Genomic DNA, 20544 nt, shown 5'->3' with positions numbered 1-20544 from the left:
GTATTGTGCATCAATATAAATTCAAGTAGAGTCAGGATGAAGTCAACCAGGGGACCCTCCAAATTGCTGGAACGTAGGAACCATGATGTTGTGGCCAGACCATCACTGTGCTTGACTGAAGTGTATAAGGCCTCTACGTCAGCTGTCATCAACAGCATATTGTCCTCTAGCTATCCGTTGTAGGGCTTGGTTGGTGTCCCTGAAGAATGGAGAGTGGAGACAATGGAAGTAATCCACAACATCTGAGATAATCTCACATAAGCTCCCATTCCCAGCCACTATCGGTCACCCTGGAGAGTCCAAATAATTTTTGTGTACATTGGGAATGAGGTAAAATGTGGATAATTTGGGGCGATAATCTCGAAATCTGTCCAGAAAAGTTTCAGATGAGTCCATCATTAAATGCCTTGTCCAGGATAGTAATCAGTGTCTGTTGAAAAGAAAATAGGGGGTTATATGTCAGTCTTTTGTAACATTGTCATTGAGTAATTTGCACGCCTGTCATTCATACATATCAATAGACCATATTGCCAGATTTCCCTCTCCCCCTATCAGCTGGCTTGAACACCACATCTTCCCAGGATCTAAGGTCTTTCTATGCCCTTTGTTCCTCAGAAGATAAATTATCATGGTTTCTCTGGTTGGATGTCAGTTGTTCACCCCGCACTTCTCAAGTGAAAGGCTCTAGTATACCCGGAGCCACCTGCTGAAGTGCTGCTTTTGCTCTCAGAAATGCTAGAGGTGCCTGATCTATCCCTAGATGTCATATGTATGATGTCCGTCTTCTTCTGTTGTTGCAAACGATATACCTTATGCGTGTCATAATCCTTAGTGTCATGTATATATTTCTTTAATTTCTCTTGGCTAATGTCCTCCTCCCATTTGTCCACCTCTTTACCAAGATATTTAAGCCAGGTGTTGAGCTGTTCCTCAGACATGCCAGTATGCAATGACTTATATACAGATTCCAGTTCAATGTCAATAGTTTTCAAAGAAGATGTATTTTGTTCAATAATTATTTTAATGAAATCCAAGGAACAGGTGGAAGCTGTGTCTATTCACCTGCTGGTTAACTAATCATTTTGCAGGTCAAAAGTAAGGTACAGCTGGAGACAGACCATGTGGAATGTTTTTTGCCTAAATAATTCTCTAGTGAAGCCCGATTCGACCAGATTTTGTTTTTCTGTGAAGTGCATTCCTATATTTAAACATTAGCTCCCTAATAGGAATAGAAGCATCTTGTGAAACACTGATGGCATTCTGCTTGAAAATGTCAACATCTTTTGAAAGCCAAGTCAATTCCTTGGCTTTGAAATCCATATTTAATTGGACAATCTGTTATAGAAACAGCATAAAAGATAATTAAGTCAACACAATGTCCTATATAGGGAAAGGAGTGTAAATTTAATTAAAAGAGTACATACAGTATACGTTTCGGTCAAAACTCGACCTTCATCAATGTACCTCATCAAGTCAGTCTTAGGTGAGGCCGTGTCCGGCACAGGCGAGACTTTGGACTTAAGGTACCTTCACACTAAGCGACTTTGCAGCGAGAACGATGACAATCCGTGACGTTGCAGCGTCCTGTATAGCGATCTCGTTGTGTTTGACACGCAGCAGCGATCTAGATCCCGCTGTGATATCGCTGGTCGGAGCTAGAAGTCCAGAACTTTATTTCGTCGCTTGATCACCTGCTGTCATCGCTGGATCGGCGTGTGTGACGCCGATCCAGCGATGTGTTTACTTGTAACCAGGGTAAACATCGGGTTACTAAGTGCAGGGCCGCTGTTGTGAAATTGGATTTTGGGCTCCCCCGGTGGCCACTGGTGGAATTGAACTTGTGTGCATCATCCCCTCTGTTCACCTGTTCCCATCAGGATGTGGGAGTCGCTATTTAACCTTGCTCCTCTGTCACTTCCATGCCGGTCAACATTGTAATCAGAAGCCTTTCTGTGCATGTTCCTGCTACCAGACAACTTCCAGCTAAGTCGGACTTTTGTCCTTGTTTGTTTTTTGCATTTTGTTCCAGTTCACAGCTGCAGTTTCGTTTCTGTGTCTGGAAAGCTCTTGTGATCTGAAATTGCCACTCTGATGTTATGAGTTAATACTAGAGTCTTAAAGTAATTTCAGGATGTTGTTTTGATAGGGTTTTCAGCTGACCATGAAAGTACCCTTTCTGTCTTCCTGCTATCTAGTAAGCGGACCTCGATTTTGCTAGACCTATTTTCATACTACGTTTGTCATTTTCATCTAAAATCACCGCCAATATATGTGGGGGCCTCTGTCTGCCTTTCGGGGAAATTTCTCTAGAGGTGAGCCAGGACTGTATTTTCCTCTGCCAGGATTAGTTAGTCCTCCGGCTGGCGCTGAGCGTCTAGGGATAAAACGCAGGCACGCTACCCGGCTACTGTTAGTTGTGCGGCAGGTTTAGTTCATGGTCAGTTTAAGTTTCCATCCTTCCAAGAGCTAGTTCTTATTTATGCTGGGCTATGTTCTCTTGCCATTGAGAACCATAACAGGCCGCGCTTAGTAACCCGATATTTACCCTGGTTACCATTGTAAAAGTAAAAAAAAAAACAGTACATACTCACCTTCTGATGTCTGTGACGTCCCCTGGCATCCACAGGGTTACGCGCTGCTGCTGAGAACTTCCTGCATTCAGTGCAGGAAGCTCTGAGCAGCAGCGCGTAACCCTTTGGATGCCGGGGGACGTGACAGACATCAGAAGGTGAGTATGTACTGTTTTTTTTTTTTTACTTTTACAATGGTAACCAGGGTAAATATCGGGTTACTAAGCGCGGCCCTGCACTTAGTAACCCGATGTTTACCCTGGTTACCCGGGTGCTGCAGGGGGACTTCGGCATCGTTGAAGGCAGTTTCAGCGATGCTGAAGTCGTTCCCCTGATCGTTGGTCGCTGGAGAGAGCTGTCTGTGTGACAGCTCCCCAGCGACCTAAACAGCGATGCTGCAGCGATCGGCTCGTTGTCTATATCGCTGCAGCGTCGCTGAGTGTGACGGTACCTTAACGGTGGACACCGCGTCCGTTACCCCTCTCGCCTGTGCCAGACACGGCACCTCCTAAGACTGACTTCTTACTACCAATGCGGCTTAATTTACCCTTGGTGACCCTAGAAAATTCCATAAGCTCTATAAGAGGTACATTGATGAAGGTCGAGTTTTGACCGAAACATCTACTGTATGTACTCTTTTCATTAAATTTACACTGCATCCTACCACATGTGAGCCAAGTTTATTTCTACTATTGTACGGCTTGGGCACCTACTTGAGCACCACATTACATAGTAGTGCCTACGGACCTATTTCTAACTATATAGGGAAAGGCACTTCAATCACGATAAGACAACAAAATCCCATATGCAAATATAGGAAGGCAAGAAGAGATCCAAAAAATTATTTAAAAATATAATATTTTATTCAACAATATTAAAAACATAATACATAAGGAAGCAGAAATGCCATTAGGAAATGTGCCGGCGAGACTGGCTAGTCTTCCTCTTTCACTTAGTGAGCGCTGAATGGATGGTGTCTATTTAAATACATGGCCACGCCTCACCCTGACATGCCCTCAGAAGAAGCTGGTGGCGAAACGTGCGTCGGGGTGAGAGGACACCTAGAGCACTTTTCCATGACTGATTCTTTCCATACAGGTAACATACATTCCATCATAAGTACTCATATTTTTTGCACCAGGCCTATAAATACGACATGCTGTGGCTATAATTAGCACCCATCTTCTGACTTTTCCAGCCCCTGTTCATTCCATTTAGAGGGATCTTATACACTATGCATGTACCAGCCTAGTTACTAGCTTAGGTTCCTGTATTATTGCCACCATAGTGAGGGTCTTTGTGGTTGATTTATTTATATATATAAAAACAATTTTATTATATTTTATTTTATAAATTTTATTTATAAATATATATAAAAACAATGTTTTTAATATTGTTGAATAAAATGTATTATATTTTTAAATAATTTTTTGAATCTCTATCAACCGTCTAATGTGTACACGGCCTGTGTCACTTCCATGATATCATATGTAAAGATCATATAAGGATCCGGCGTGCTTCTTTTCTCTAAGACATAAGCCGCCAGAGATGTCCGGTAGAGGCTCTATCATAGAGAGTTCTTATGTAAGGGAGAGTTGATAGCTGCTGGCTGAACCATCGTTCTGCCAACAGTTGTCCAACGGTTATCTGGTTAGATCCCACATGTCAAAAACATACATATAAGTTAATTCGCTTCCTCGGAAATTGGCTGTAGTGCGTGCTTATAATACTGTCAGCCTCATTGGGGACAGGAACTGATGAGAGTGCAGCATGGTGCAATCTTGCCATAAGTATGCCTGAGACACAGGTCTGTTGTACATAGCTGTGTATTATATCGTATACTAGATGGTGGCCCGATTCTAACGCATCAGGTATTCTAGAATATGTATGCGTAATGTATAGCACAGCCCACGTATTATATTGCACAGCCCACACAGTACATTGCGCAGCCCACACAGTACATTGCGCAGCCCACGCAGTACATTGCGCAGCCCACGCAGTACATTGCGCAGCCCACATTGTATATTGCGCAGCCCACATAGTATATTGCGCAGCCCACGTAGTATATTGCGCAGCCCACGTAGTATATTGCGCAGCCCACATTGTATATTGCGCAGCCCACGTAGTATATTGCGCAGCCAACGTAGTATATTGCGCAGCTCACGTTGTATATTGCGCAGGCCACGTAGTATATTGCGCAGCCCATGTACTTTATTGCCCAGCCACGTAGTAAATTGTGCAGCCCACGTAGTATATAGCACAGCCATGTAGTATATTGCCCAGCCCATGTAGTATATTGCCCAGCCCATGTAGTATATAGCAATGTGGGCATCATATTCCTGTTAAAAAAAGAAATAAAATAAAAAATAATTATATACTCACCTTCTGGAGCCTCCGGATCCAGAACCGGCCTTTCACGCTTGCGACGCTCCGGTGACTGCTGCATGCTGCGGTCTCGCGAGATGACGATGTAGCGGTCTCGCGAGACCGCAACGTCATCATCTCGCGAGATCACAGCATGGAGCAGTCACCGGAGCGTCGCAAGCAGGAAAGGTCGGTTTTGGATCCGAGGGGCCCATGGACGGTGAGTGTATAACTTTTTTTATTTATTTTTTTTATTATTTTTAACATTCGTTTTACTATTCATGCCGCATAGGCAGCATGAATAGTAAAAAGTTGGTCACACAGGGTTAATAGCAGCGGTAACGGACTGCATTACACCGCGGCATAACGCGGTCCGTTACCGCTGCCATTAACCCTGTGTGAGCGGTGAGCGGAGGGGTGTATGCGGGCGCCGGGCACTGAGTGCGGGGAGTAAGGAGCGGCCATTGTCTTCCGGACTGTGCGAGTCGCTGATTGGTCGCGGCAGCCATGACAGGCAGCTGCCGAGACCAATCAGCGAACGAATAACCGCGACAGACAGACAGACAGACAGAAGGACAGACAGAAAGACGGAAGTACCCTTAGACAATTATATAGTAGATATGGCTGATGAAGTAGGGTGAGAAGTGGTTTTGTATTTAAACTTGGACTAAATATGAAAAACAAAACAAAGCATGTTTTCATGTATATCAAATGTAAGCACTTTATTGTATTATTTCTGACACACGGTCATATTCAGTTGACTATTTCCACTGATTCTTCTCATAGTCCCAGTTGGAGGAGAAGCCTGTGACAGGATTTACCCTCATGTCAATCATTCTTTTGGTTTGCATCGCTATCCATTCATCGGAGAGGGTGTGAGGAACTGGACCAAACACTGAGAAGAAAAATAAGCCATTAGCAAACATTTGGAGCTCGATAAGTTTTTACAACCACACAGACAGAAGCTGATCTCTGGGCACCTGCTAGACAAACTCATTATCAACAAGTTGCTGCAGTTCATAATGCCATACCTATTCATCCATACATGTTAATGTGACATAAGGAGCAATGCAAAATGATAAATGTTACTTTATTCCTCAAAGAAGTATTGCCATCATTTAATGTTGTAGCGTATCACTAATATATGCCATAAAATTATGATCACTAGGTGTCCAAACTCTGCCACTTCCACTGATCTCCAGAATGAAGGAACAGAAGTTGGTTCATTATATCTTCTGTAATCCTGGCAACCTGCTGTGAATGGAGCCATGTAAGTATTTTCCAGCACTGCAGGCGGCTTGGAGCATTACTGTGCAAGCAAAGGCTCTATAGGGGAATAGACAGTAAACCCCATCATTCAATAAGTGAAAGTATAGTACGCCATCACGGACACTACTAACATACTATTAAAACTTTTATCAATGATTAGTTTACCTGCTTTAAAACATAAACTCATATGCAAAGTGTTTTCAAGTGGATCTGTCAGCATATTTCACTATACAAACAGAATACATTGTTAAATAGATCTCCGACCTGGTGAGGCTGGTGTATTTACTTTGACAGAGCATGTCAGAATGGAAGTATAATCTGGATATTAAAATAAGCATTTTATGAGTTCAACAAAAATAAAATATATCAGGAGTCCAAATATATTCAGTCTATCCCTACCCAGACAACGGTGTATGCAGGATTTGTAAGGTTATGGTCAAGATACATATGGAATACATATGGAAGTCTACCCCTAATCATAAATGATGCCACAATATTGCCCTTAAAATCAAGACACTAATCTCTATTTTTGGCACAAACTGGGACGGAGCACAGTACAGGTAAGAAGTTTAGAGCTTTGTGTCTTGTATATGGTGTGATGTCCTCATACACACACATACATAGGCTGTGTAGCCAGAACATTAAACCATCTGCCTAATTGTTTGTCCTCTTGTGTTCCTAAAAATGTTCTGATACCTTCAGATGACTCTATACAACTTCTGAAGGTGTAATATTTGGCACCAAGACATTACCAGCAATCCCCATACGTCTTATAATGTGGGGCAGACCTGGTTTTCCAACACATCAAGAACTGTTCATGGTATTGAGATCTGAGGAATTTGGCAGTCTAGTCAACACTATATACTCTCATATTCTTCAACTTTAGGAAAAGTGGGTCCCCAAATCCTTGTCTACTTGTAAAATGATAGATATTAAGTACCAGTTTTTCACCGCTCCTCCATTTTCTGTTTTGACTGAAGAGGTGATCTTGCGTTGACCACACACATGAACCGCTGCAGCCATTCTCTGAGCCCAACTCCTCTGCCGATGTAGCTGCTCCGAGCCATCTACATCTATGTCTTTCCTCCACTTCCTTTGCAATATCATTCATTTTTATTTCCTTTCACTTTCCGCCAACTGAAAATCACTTATTTTTCAGCCATTTATCAAGTCTGCTTCTAGCTTATTGCTAAATATGTCGGAAAATGTCCCTTAATTAAAGAGTGGAATCCTCACTTTGCAGTCTGTTATTCTGTTATTCCACAGTAACGTCTGACTTCTAGATCTTATTTTTTTATTTCTAATATTGTTTGCGATTCTTTTCATTCAGCAACAAAACCAGATGGTGTTTTCAACAACACTAATGAGGTGGATCAGATTTTCCCAGTACTAAGCTTAGTAGGCACATAGCAGTATTAATAAATTTAAGAAGATCAACATACCTACCAATCGGGGCCTTCAAAGTACAAATTTCACTTTACATGTAAATATCAACTTATTGCCTTGTTTTTGATACTTTATCTGCTATTACTTGCTTCCAGGCACTCCTTAGTGTATCAGTGCCACTTTTAAAAGGTTGGCATGTCACGCTGCTTTCTGGCACCTGTAGTCTACAGTGGGATCGTCTCTATTGTTCTAAACAAAGCCCTGTGCACAAAACCCTGGTGTCTACACATATCTTTGAAAGCGTTACTGGACATCTTTAAAGGGACTTTTTATACTCCAAACTCTATGCAAAGCAGTATTTGTCTACTTCTATCACAGCCGAGCCTAGATTAATATTTCTCTAAAACTTTAATTCCGCATCGAGAAAAAAACTCCCCTTTGTTTGTGTGTAGGAGATGCAACATGTCCAATGATGTATTGTTAGTTTTGACGTTATTGACTTATGCAGTTTAAAAGTACATTCACTTCATAAAGGAGAGTTTCACTAAGTATTAAGAGTATTTAACCGTTGATTTATTTCCCAGTACACCATTATACAAGACTCTAACATTTAGCTGTTACTCTATAACAGAGAGGTAGTTATCAGCCAAGTTGTGAGCACTGTTCGGGTGAAGTTGTAGCTAGATGATTGCTCCATATGGTTAGGAAATGAAGACAGAGGAAGGGTTTACATTGGTTAATAGGTGGTGAAAGATGTCTAGACAGATATAGGAAAAAAGGGGCATTACCTTATATAAAGGGGATGTCTGGGGAAAAAAAGGGATTGCAACACTATAGACAGTGAAGAGAAAAAGGGTAACAATGTTTTGAACTTTTGACTTTCAGGCTCCATATCTCAGTAACCACATCTGCTTTGAACTTGAGACTACAATCATTTTATAGACGATCATCTTGGATATCTCATACTTACATTTGACTTGCAACTGTTTAGCATATGATTAGTTTTGCAGATTCTTGTCATGTCACTGCATTGTTGCTGTTTTGTTGCTTAAGATCTAAATTTAAATTTGTATTATTTTGTAAATCCACCTTTTGCCTTTCAACACTGCCTGAATCCTTCTGGGCATGCTCTCAATCAGATTCAAACATGTGTCGACCAAAATTTGATCTTAGGTCTCTTCTACACGTTCCCAAAGATGATGCATACTGGTCGACTCACTTGGGTATGTATACAGCTTTTTCTTCAACTTTACCCATAAGTGTATGATTGGGTTGAGGTCTGGGGATTGTCGGGAGCAATCCGGCACGTCTACTTTATTGTCATTGAACAATTTCTTCACCAATCTTGACATATGCTTCATGTTATTGTCCTGTTGGAACACTATGTTGTCATTTTCATACCAATAGTACTTGAGTGTACAAAGTAAATCATGTTGTAGGATACTCACATATACAGTAGCTCAGCATTGAGACCACCATCGATATTCTGGTCAAGTATCCAATGCCTTTGGTTGTGAAACAACCCCATATCATCAGGCTTGCTCCACCTAACTTTTTCAATCCGTTAGTCACTTTTTCCCTTGTTTCTTTCAGACCCAATTGCACCCATCAGAGCCTAGTCTATTGACCTTCATGTCATCGCTCTAAATCACCCGATTAAAATCTTAAAAATTTAATGTCCACTTTTCATACTTATTTGCAAACTTGAACTGACTATTCTTATAACAATATTGAAGTTGAGGCTTCTTCACATTTTTTTCGGGCCACCATTCCAGACTTGTGTAATGTGCGTCGCATGGTGCTTGCATCGATATCTCTGATCTCACTATTATGACGCATAGAAGGCACCTCCACTGCCGTGTTTGTCACGCCAGAACTGATACACCTTGGGATGAGCCTACTTGTTGACTCCGATATTTTGCCTGGATGTTCACCTTTTGGCTTCTGAATGGATGGACGGACATAATTTCATATTCTTCCAACTGTCATGGCACTCACATGATGCCGTTTAATAATTTTCTTGGCCAAGAGACCGCTATCGATGAGTTGGGTGATGCTGTTTCTCTTTTCTTGGGAAACGGTCTTCATGGCTACACCTTGATTCAAACCAATGACATTTCACTTGTCACTTGAATCAACCTAATAATACACTGAACTATTAGGGAATATGAGAACACATTGTAATTTGTAGTATACAGGAAGAAAAATATTTTTCCACCACCAGAAGCAAAACTGTAACAATGCAGTGACATGACAAGAATCTGCATAACTAATCACATTCTAAATAGTTGCAAGTCAAATTTATGTATGAGATAGCCAAGATGATGGTAGTCTCAGGATCAAAGCAGTAGTGGATGGTGAGATATGGAGCCTAAAAGTCAAAAGTACAAAGCATTGTTACCCTTTGGAGCTTCACTGTATATTCCTAAATACCCTTAATTAGCAAATCACTTGTTTTATCTTGGGAGGTAAGTTCTATAGAATTTACATGGCAGCCACTTTGTTACACAAACAGAAATCTGTCTTAAAATATTAATAGGACAGGTGTCTTTGAGCATGTGCAGTAAAAGCTCTTCCCCCTTCATTCATGTGTTGGATGATGTTCATCATGTCTTTCTGATATAATACTGGAGATACCAGGGGGCTGTTTTAAGAAAAGGCTGCTCACACTGATGTCCATGTCCGCCTGATATCATCTGGAGATACCACGATGCTGAGGTGAGAAGAGGCTGCTCACGTTGCTGTCCATCAAGTCTGTCTGTCATACTGGAGATACCAGGGTGTGAGGTAAGGCTTCTTTCACACTTGCGTCGTTTGGCATTCGACGCAATGCGTCGTTTTGGGGAAAAAATGGATGCTGCAAATGTGCCCGCAGGATGCGTTTTTTGCCCATAAACTTGTATTGCCGACGGATCGCGACGTATCGCCATACGTCGCATCCGTCGTGCACTGGATGCGTTGTATTTTGGCGGACCGTTGGCATGAAAAAACGTTCAAGGGAATGTTTTTTCATACGTCGGGTCTGCCATTTCCTACTGCGCATACATGGCCGGAACTCCGCCCCCTCCTTCCCAGGACTTTACAGTGGGCAGCGGATGCATTGAAAAACTGCATCCGCTGCCCACGTTGTGCCAAATTTTCACAACGTGCGTCAGTACGTCGCGCTGATGCTTAGCGACGGACCCGTACCGACGCAAGTGTGAAAGAAGCCTAAGAAGAGGCTGCTCACTGCTGTCCACCCTGTCTTTCCCATCCAATACTGGAGATATGAAGCGTGCTAAGATAAGAAGAGGCTGCTCACACTGCTGTCCACCACTAGCAGTGCTGAGGTAAGAAAAGACTGCTCATACAGCTGTCCATTCTGTCTTCCTGACCTAATACTGGAAATACCAGGGGTGCTGAGGTAAGAAGAAACTGCTTACATATCCACATTGTCTTTCTAAATGTTGAGTGTCTGCAGATGACCAGCAGATAAACTATGCAACATACCTTTAAGCTACCTTTAGGTTACAGCAGCCAATTAACATTCAGAAACACTAAACCGCAGTGTGAACAGCCTCTTCTTACCTCAGCACCCCTGGTATCTCTCTAATTAGAATATGCACTGGGAGTACATATTCTTACAGACAACGTCGGACTGGAGCACCTTGGGCCCACCAGAGAAAATCATTCTTGGGGCCCACTATGTAGCTACATAAAAATAGATACAAGACCACCAATTGTGCGGTAAAAAGCGCTAATATCAGGGTATAATATAAGGTAGTTCACGTCTTAATTATGTAGCAAGGGTTGGGGTAGCCCCCTCAAAGAATATAATGCAGTCCCCTCTCATAGAATATAATGCAGCACCCCAGAAAATATAATGCAACCCCCTCAGGTATAACGCAGTCCCCACCATAGAATATAATGTAGCCCCCCTCATATAGTATAATGCAGCCCACCACAGAATATAATAATGTCCCCTGAGAGGATGCAGCCCCACCACAGAGTATAATGCAGCCCCCCATAGAGTATACTGTAGCCCCCTCATATAGAATGATGTAGCCCCCATAATATAATGTAGTACCTTGAGAATAATGCAGTCCCCCACAGAATATAATGTAGCCCCTCTCCACCCTATCATTGTCCTCATCACCACCTCCATCATTGCCTTCTCCCCCACCAATATCATTGTCCTTCACCACCACACACACCTCACCACAGCAGCAGCTCATCACACACACACACACACACACACACACAAACACGCAGGCACACAGCACAGCTCACCTCCCCGCAGCAGCAGCTCATCCCAGCAGCCTCTTCCTCGCTGGAAGCTTTCTGATTGAGACAGCATGCTGGATGATGACGTCATCCAGCTGGGCTGTCTCAGACAGGAAGCAGGACGCCGGGAGTTGAGCTGCTCTATGTGAGTCTGTGTGCCTGCATGTGTGTGTATGTGTGTGGTGCTGTGCGTGTGTGTATGGTGGTGGGGCTTTACATGCGGGCAGTGTTAGCTGCACCCTGCAGGTAACACTTCCCGCTATTAAAGAGAAATGGTATTCACGCCTCTCCACGCCAATAGGGGCATGGGGAAGCGTGAATATTCATTTTGCTTTAGCAGCGGGGACAGGATCCTGTCTCCAGCTGCTGCTACTGGCACATGGTGGGCCCCCTTGACTCAGGGGCCCCATAGCCACTGGTTGTGGGCCCCTGGAGCAGTGGGGGCCCTAGGCAGCTGCTAGCCAGTATGCCAGCAGGTCAGTGCCTGGGCCCACCGGAGAATCCTCCGGTTCTCCAGTGGGCCAGTCCGAGCCTGCGTACAGAGGAAGGGAGAACCAAAGCATCCTACTGCACATGCTCACAGGAACCTTTCCTATTAACATTCTATGACAGGTTTCTGTCAGTTTAACAAAAGCAATTCTATAGACAAATTGAGAGTGATTTGCTTATTAATAGTGTTTAGAAATCACATGTCACTATGATATAAATCAAATAGTTGACATCCAGTGCCTCTTTCTGTTTCTATGCCTTTTTTTAAATCATGAGTGTATCCAAACTGCCTGAATTTTTTGTTACCTGTTTTTAATATGAAGAACTAAATAGATGTTTTAAGAAACCTTAGATTTCCTGGGATCATTCGTCCAAAGAGGCGCTGGATGTCAACTATTTGATGTATATCAACCTTCATCCAGTGGATCTGTGCAGCCTATTTATACCGTCCTTCAGGCAGTACAAACTCTGCCCACAATGTACATCCTGACTCTAGCACTGGTGTCAGGACGTAATCTTTCATTGCATGCCCTTCAGTGTTCAGTAGTGAACAGTGTGTGTGTGTGCGCTAACAGAGCAAGAAGAAATTAATTAGTTAGTTGTAATCAAAATACATCTCCCTGCCCAAGGATGCGGTCCCTGAGAATCTGCCCGGGGGCCTGATAGAAGGTCATCGAGGGCCGTAAATGGCCCTGGGGCCTGAGGTTCCCCAGGAACACAATAAAGACATGAAGTGAGTACTGGAGCCTCCTGTGTTAGCTGTCTTTCCTGTTTGCCCAACACAATTGCACTATCCTGCACCCAGTAAGTCAGTAATTCAGGCATTAAAAAGCATAAATAATAGTAAAGCGCCACAAAAAAAACTCTTTCAAATGTCAAAATACATGTACCTAACTGCCATTTTTAAATGCAAAATTAATATATCTATAATGTTATTTATAGCAAAAATATAATGGAAAGTAAAAAAAAATTCCCACATTCCCACCCCCCAAAGAACATAATAAAAGTAAATCATTAATCCCCTTCCCGACATATGACGTACAGTTACATCATAGGCTAGAACCTTGACTTTGATGGGGGTTCGCACACCGATCCCGCATCTTTCCTGGCATATGATGGCATGTGTTATTCAGCCATCACCTGCCTCCAACAGCCGTGGGTGGAGGAGAGCTCCGCCCACCGCTGTAAGCCAGTTAAGTGCTGCTGTCAATCTCTGACAACAGCATTTAACACGTGCCAGCAGGGAGGCGCACATCTGTGCGTTTGTGACATGATCGTCTGGAAAGATGCGCCGCATGTCAGCCTCTGTGGGTGATTCGTGGGTGTCTGTGGATGCATAGTGGACACAAGAGTTCTTGAAATCCCTTCCACTATGCTGTAACATTTGGCCGCTGTGGGTTTGACACTGAATAAATATGATATAATATAATTAAATAAGTAGAGGCGAAAGTGAAAAAAAATCTCTAAAATTATATGAAGTTTTATTTTTTTGGAGAGTGGTGGAGGGAGTAAACAGATTCCATAGAATATGTCCAGCTTCACAAACATTTTGTTCATATGCATTTTCCAACATCCCCTAAAGATGTTTCCAACAGGCTTGAGAAGAGTCACCTTGTCACCTCATCCAAACCTGAGCTTTCACTTTTGAGTGGTTGTCATTTAAAAGAATTATCTGTAATACATTCATAGAGAGAAATGACAGAGAGCAGAGTGAAAGAGGAGCGTGCAGTATCGCAATGTAACACATGAGATCACATTGCCTAGCAACCGGCTTCCCTACCCGCAGTAATCAGTTATAAGTTAACAGTTTGTGCTCATTTAGATGCAGGGTTGTTAAGCATTTAATAAGAATTCTGTGTAAGTTATCTCATATAACATGCAAATATTCTTCGGAGTGTGGCTGGCAAACACCTCATTCAACAGGAATGATAACATGGGCAAAATATACACAAGAGCTCAATAGCCATTTTGCTAAATATTTCCTTATATTCTTAGAGGATCAGACTACCCAGATTATTTTACCATCAGTCTATTCCCTTCACAGGTGATGGAACATAGGGAATAGACGGTAAGATGCAAGATCCGACTACACAAGGCTTATTTGTAGTCTGCTACCATGGAGACAGGTAGATGTGTGTAGTAGCTGGACACAATGAATAGTATGATATTTGTAAGCATAGTATGTATCTGTAAGGCCTTACACTTACCATGACGGAAAAAAAAAATCACAAATCTAATGCAAGAAGTGACTTTGTATACATGTTTATGATAGATCAACATGTCTATATACTTGAAAAGTAACAAAAAGGGCCAAATTTCTTCAAGGGGATCTCCAGTCTCAAACTGACCCTGGCAATACTTGGTCAAAAGATGCTGATTCAGTTTATTAGTCTTCGGTGATGTCGATGTTTATGTTACTTTCTATTCGCCCATCAAAGGCATGTTTATTCTCTCTGTTTTGCTCATTATGCTTATAAGCATAAATGGTATAGTTACAAAGTTTAAACTGTTAGGGGGATGGGGGAGAGGGTCTCTGCGTGCACAAACATAATACTTTTGATTCGGGAGCTCTCGCGCCCACTCGCTGGGATGGGTGGGAGTCTCACTCACAGCTTATGAATACTGGTCAAATGTTTAAACGTATGGGTGTGGGTTGATGACAGATCAGGTTAATTCGGAGGATGCCACGATTCACTCTTTACACTGGTGCTCGTGGAATGTTAACGGGTTTAATACCCCAATTAAGAGGAAAAAGGTACTAAATTTTTTACATAAAAAATTTCCATATTATTTTTCTACAGGAAACACACTGGATAAAAAATAATCCGTCTCTGTATAGTAGAAAGTACACCCTGTGTGCCGAAGCTTCATATTCAAAAAAGCAGCAGGGAGTGGCCATACTAATTCGTAATAGTCTTAATTTTGAAATTCTTGATATGTTGGAAGATCCACAGGGGAGATTTCTCTTGGTTAAAATTGTGATAGAGGGGATGAGCTTTAATCTAGTTAATATCTACGCCCCTAATACTCCTGACGCACAATTTCAAGCTAAAAAATATTGGAGAGTATGGCGGGGTGGGACACATCTCGGGTAGTTATGGGAGGCGACTTCAATGAGGTATGTAATGCCTCTATGGATAGATCCAGACTGCGGACTACACAACAAACATTACAGAGAAACTGTATTCAATCATTGTTGGAACAACTAGACTTGGTACTGCAGCACCCAATAGAAAGGGACTACTCTCATTACTCCCATGTGCATGACTCTCACGCCAGGATTGATTGTTGACTATTACACTCGTCACTAGTGTTGAGCATTCCGATACCGCAAGTATCGGGTATCGGCCGATACTTGCGGGTATCGGAATTCCGATACCGAGATCCAATACTTTTGTGGTATCGGGTATCGGTATCGAAACAACATTAATGTAAAAATGTGTAAAAGAGAGAATTAAAATAAAAAATATTGCTATACTCACCTCTCCGACGCAGCCTGGACCTCACCGAGGGAACCGGCAGCGTTGTTTGCTTAAAATTCGCGCGTTTACTTCCTTACGTGAAGTCCCGGCTTGTGATTGGTCGCGTGCCGCCCATGTGGCCGCGACGCGACCAATCACAGCAAGCCTTGACGTAATTTCAGGTCCTTCAGGATTTTAAAATTACGTTCTGGCTTATGATTGGTCGCGTCGCGGTCATATGGGCGACGCGACCAATCACAAGCCGTGACGTCACGGGAGGCTGGACACGCGCGCATTTTAAAATGCGCGCGTGTCCTGCCTCCCGTGACATCCCGGCTTGTGATTGGTCGCGTCGCCCATGTGGCCGCGACGCGACCAATCACAGCAAGCCGTGACGTAATTTTAGGTCCTTCAGGATTTTAAAATTACGTTCTGGCTTATGATTGGTCGCGACGCGACCAATCACAAGCCGTGACGTCACGGCAGGCTGGACACGCGCGCATTTTAAAATGCGCGCGTGTCCAGCCTCCCGTGACGTCACGGCTTGTGATTGGTCGCGTCGCCCATGTGACCGCGACGCGACCAATCATAAGCCAGAACGTAATTTTAAAATCCTGAAGGACCTGAAATTACGTCACGGCTTGCTGTGATTGGTCGCGTCGCGGCCACATGGGCGGCACGCGACCAATCACAAGCCGGGACTTCACGTAAGGAAGTAAACGCGCGAATTTTAAGCAAACAACGCTGCCGGTTCCCTCGGTGAGGTCCAGGCTGCGTCGGAGAGGTGAGTATAGCAATATTTTTTATTTTAATTCTTTCTTTTACACATTAATATGGATCCCAGGGCCTGAAGGAGACCCTGGGAACCATCAGGGATACCGTCCGATACTTTAGTCCCATTGACTTGTATTGGTATCGGGTATCGGTATCGGATTGGATCCGATACTTTGCCGGTATCGGCCGATACTTTCCGATACCGATACTTTCAAGTATCGGACGGTATCGCTCAACACTACTCGTCACTACTATCATTAATACTGCAGACAGACATACAAAATATTCATATATCAGATCATGCCCCAGTAACATTTACATCAAGCTTAACGACCCCGATACAACGAGAGAGGAGATGGCGTTTCCCCTCATACCTAGATCAATCGGACGATTTAAAAAAATATCTCCAACTGTCGTGGGAGGTTTACAAGAATGACAACCGCAATCATTGCGACGATGCACATTTATTTTGGATGGCTTCTAAGGCCGTGTTAAGGGGTCAGATTATTTCCTATGTTAGTCATAAAAGAAAAGAATTAATGAAATGAACGTTGGAAACACAAAAATTACTAACCCAAGCATATAAAGAATTCAAATTAAACAATACATCACTAACAAAGCAGAAATTTTTAGAGGCCAAAGAGGAAGCAGACGCTCTGGCACATGAGACGGCCATGCATAATTTAGACTACCAAAAACATAAATATTTTAAATGGGGAAACAAACCAGGGAGGGTGCTAGCATCCCTTACGCGACCGTATAGGACGGCCGTGAGAATACATAAAATACAGCAACGTAAAGGTCCCATATTAACAGGAAATGAGGAAATAATGAATGAATTTAGGTCATTATTCGGTGAGTTGTATAAATTAGAGCCAAAAGAGGATGGGGAAAATGGGAACTTTTTAAAAAGCCATTTAGCACCAACACTTGCGGAGGAAGAGAGGGAGGCCATTAGCTCTCCCATTGCCCCCACGGAAATCCTACAGGTCATCAACAAACTAAAAATCTCCAAGGCACCTGGCCCGGATGGGTTCAGCAATGAACATTCTAAAATTTTGGGGACTTCCTTGGCGTCTCATCTCAGTGTTTTGTACAATAATATAGTCAAAAGTGGTCATCTGCCTGATCGGTTTAACGAAGCTGTTATTATTGTTCTTCCAAAACCAGGCAAGGACCACATGCAAGTTGAGGGTTATAGACCAATATCATTACTCAATTCCGATTTTAAGATATTTACGAAAATTTTAGCCGACAGACTCCAAAAAATAATTCCAAATCTGATCATGCCCCAGCAAATTGGATTTGTACATGGAAAATCGATTACATATAACATTAGAACGGCTTTGGGAGCTATATCTTACAGTAGAGCGCATAAACACATGAAAACTATTGTGGTTAGCCAGGATGCCGATAAGGCATTCGATAGGGTGGCATGGGATTATTTATATGATCTGCTAACATTTTGAAATTTTGGCCCTTGGTTCTGTGCTGCCGTTAAAACAATTTATAAACACCCGATATCTAGGATCTCTGTAAATAATACTCTATCTAGGCCTTTTGAAATCCAGCGAGGAACGTGTCAGGGTTGCCCATTGTCTCCCCTGTTATTTAATTTGGCGCTAGACTCGCTCCTGAGAACGCTGCAGACTGAGATGGCATTCGAAGGCGTTAAGGTAGGAGCCACCTCAATAAAAATCTCAGCTTTTGCTGACGCTATACTTTTATTTATTGCTAATCCAACCCACGCAGTTCCGGCCATCATGAAAATTTTGGAGGAGTTTGGCAGATGCTCTGGCTTCAAAGTCAACTACAACAAATCTGAGGCTTTGGCGATATTCAGGACTGGGAGATTGCGAGATCACTTATTCCCATTTCATTGGAGCCAGGAGTCTATTGAATATTTGGGGATACGGCTACCGGCAGATCCGTTCATTTTATATAGAGTCAATTATAAACCTCTAATATCCTCAATAGTTAATCTCCTTCATTCGTGGAAACATTTTACATTATCTTTTTCAGGCCAATGTCACTTGATAAAAATGATAGCCTTTCCTAAGTTGCTGTATGCTTTTCAGACTCTGCCTCTTTTGCTGTCTAGGGCAGATCTTAGTCTACTAAATTCAATATTTCGGAAGTTTATCTGGGGTGTTGGGGGCAGATCGCGTATAGGTCTCATAAAACTGCAGGCATCTAGAGCAGAGGGCGGAATTAACTTCCCTGACATAGGAAGGTATAACCTGGTGGCCAACTTTAGGTATGCCATCGATTGGATACGAGGTGTCTCATTTCGCTAATGTTGGTTTAGAGCAACAAATTTGTCCACATATCACATTGTCGGCAATGCTACATCTGGGTGGGGAGGGGCTTCCGACGGAGATACAGGAACACCCGACGATGTGGCAAACGATACTGACTTGGAGACGTTGTAGAAGGCTTTGTAATTTACGAGCTGGTTTTTCCCCGTTCCAACCATTTCTCGGTAACCCTGGGTTTCTAAGGGGCACTCCACCATTACTCTATAAGCTTCTGGCTGGTCAGGGATGTCGGCAGGCAATAGATTTGATGGACCTTAATTTCTCTGTGTTCTCATTTGACGTAGCATCACAGCGTTTTCCATTATTTGATAATAATCCCTTTCTTTTCCTTCAGGCACGTAGCTTGGTACAAAAATGCCTGCAGAGTGGGGGGATGGGGGAGGGGAGGAACAATTTAGACAGCTTTATCAGAAATACAAGATCACAACCGGCATCTATAAGTAGTATTTATTCTCTATTACGTAAAAGATGGTCATGGGAGGGGAGAGATACGGGATTAGCAAAATGGTCAAAATACCTTCCAGGCCTAGGGGCAGGGGATTTCATCGATGCCACCACAGCGCAGAGGAAAACCTTGACATATAGCAGCTACACCGACATGGCTCTTTTAATTCTACACAGGGCTTATATCACCCCACATTTGCAGTCTCGGATGTCTCCTTCTACTATATATTTTTGCTCCAAATGCAAAACACGCAACACTGACATATATAATCACTTATGGAGCTGTTCAAAGATCCAGGAGCTGTGGGGTACTATACATGATGATTTGCAGAGATTGTGTGGGATTAGCTTCACACTCACACCACAGTGGGCCATTTTCAACATTTTGGAGGAAGCACATCATGGGCTGCCTAAACATATCAAAGCAACACTCATGATTTTGGCCTCGGCAACTAAGAAGAGCATATTGCAACACTGGCTGAGCCTGATTGTCCCACCACACTCCCTTATACATGCCAAGGTTATGTTCCTTTTTAAAATGGAGTGGTTGGACGCGCTATTCAATAGGGAGAAGATGTCCGGAAAATTTTTAACCACATGGTCTCTCTTTATTCCGTTTCTTCCTTTGGGGGTCAGGGAAAAATTACGAGCTCAGTTTGAAAATACCCGATGGTATCTAATACAGCGGATAAGTGGTCATACACCAATTCCATAACGTAACTAGGTTGTTGAGTGCACGCAGAGTAGGGGATTTGGGGAGGGATTGGGGAGGGTTTGGGTTCTTGTGATTGCTGTTTATTTGTCTTGTTATTCTAAAAATTTAATAAACAGATTTATAAAAAAAAGAATAGGGCCCACACAGCTTCAGTATTAAATTAATGTGCAGATGCACAAATATGCTATGTGGCCAATATACAAACATATACACACACAATGTGTTAGCACATTATGACGAATGAATACATGAACTCCTCTATTGCTGTAAAACGTTAAAAACGTAAGGTACTTAGCGTGTTTTGATTAAAAAGCCATCCAACCACGTCAAGGTGTACTAAATATGGATGGTCCCTAAACACTAATGTCCCACCTCTCCATGTGCCAAGCCAGGCCTCATCTAAATGGGGAGTGAAAAGTAAACCAGGCATAGCTGGCAATTAAAACTCTGTGTGGGAAAGATGGGTAAATAAGAGTACTGAGCCCTGGAGG

The 20544-nt window shown here is 42.8% G+C and overlaps 1 protein-coding gene across 4 annotated transcripts in view; it reads right to left on the bottom strand.

Moving 5' to 3' along the window:
• Window positions 1-5629: 5629 nt before the first annotated feature.
• Window positions 5630-20544, bottom strand: part of LOC143782375 (cytochrome c oxidase subunit 4 isoform 1, mitochondrial-like) — a 165862-nt gene continuing 150947 nt past the window's right edge. For all 4 annotated transcript variants that reach the window (XM_077269754.1, XM_077269755.1, XM_077269756.1 and 1 more), the window contains one exon: window positions 5630-5829. In XM_077269754.1, coding sequence (XP_077125869.1) covers window positions 5696-5829 — 134 coding nt within the window. In that variant the 3' untranslated portion in view covers window positions 5630-5695. The remainder of the gene's footprint in view (window positions 5830-20544) is intronic.

The sequence above is a fragment of the Ranitomeya variabilis genome, chromosome 6 (genome assembly GCF_051348905.1).
Source record: "Ranitomeya variabilis isolate aRanVar5 chromosome 6, aRanVar5.hap1, whole genome shotgun sequence".
Lineage (NCBI taxonomy): Eukaryota > Metazoa > Chordata > Amphibia > Anura > Dendrobatidae > Ranitomeya > Ranitomeya variabilis.
This window is presented reverse-complemented; position numbering and strand designations above follow the sequence as displayed.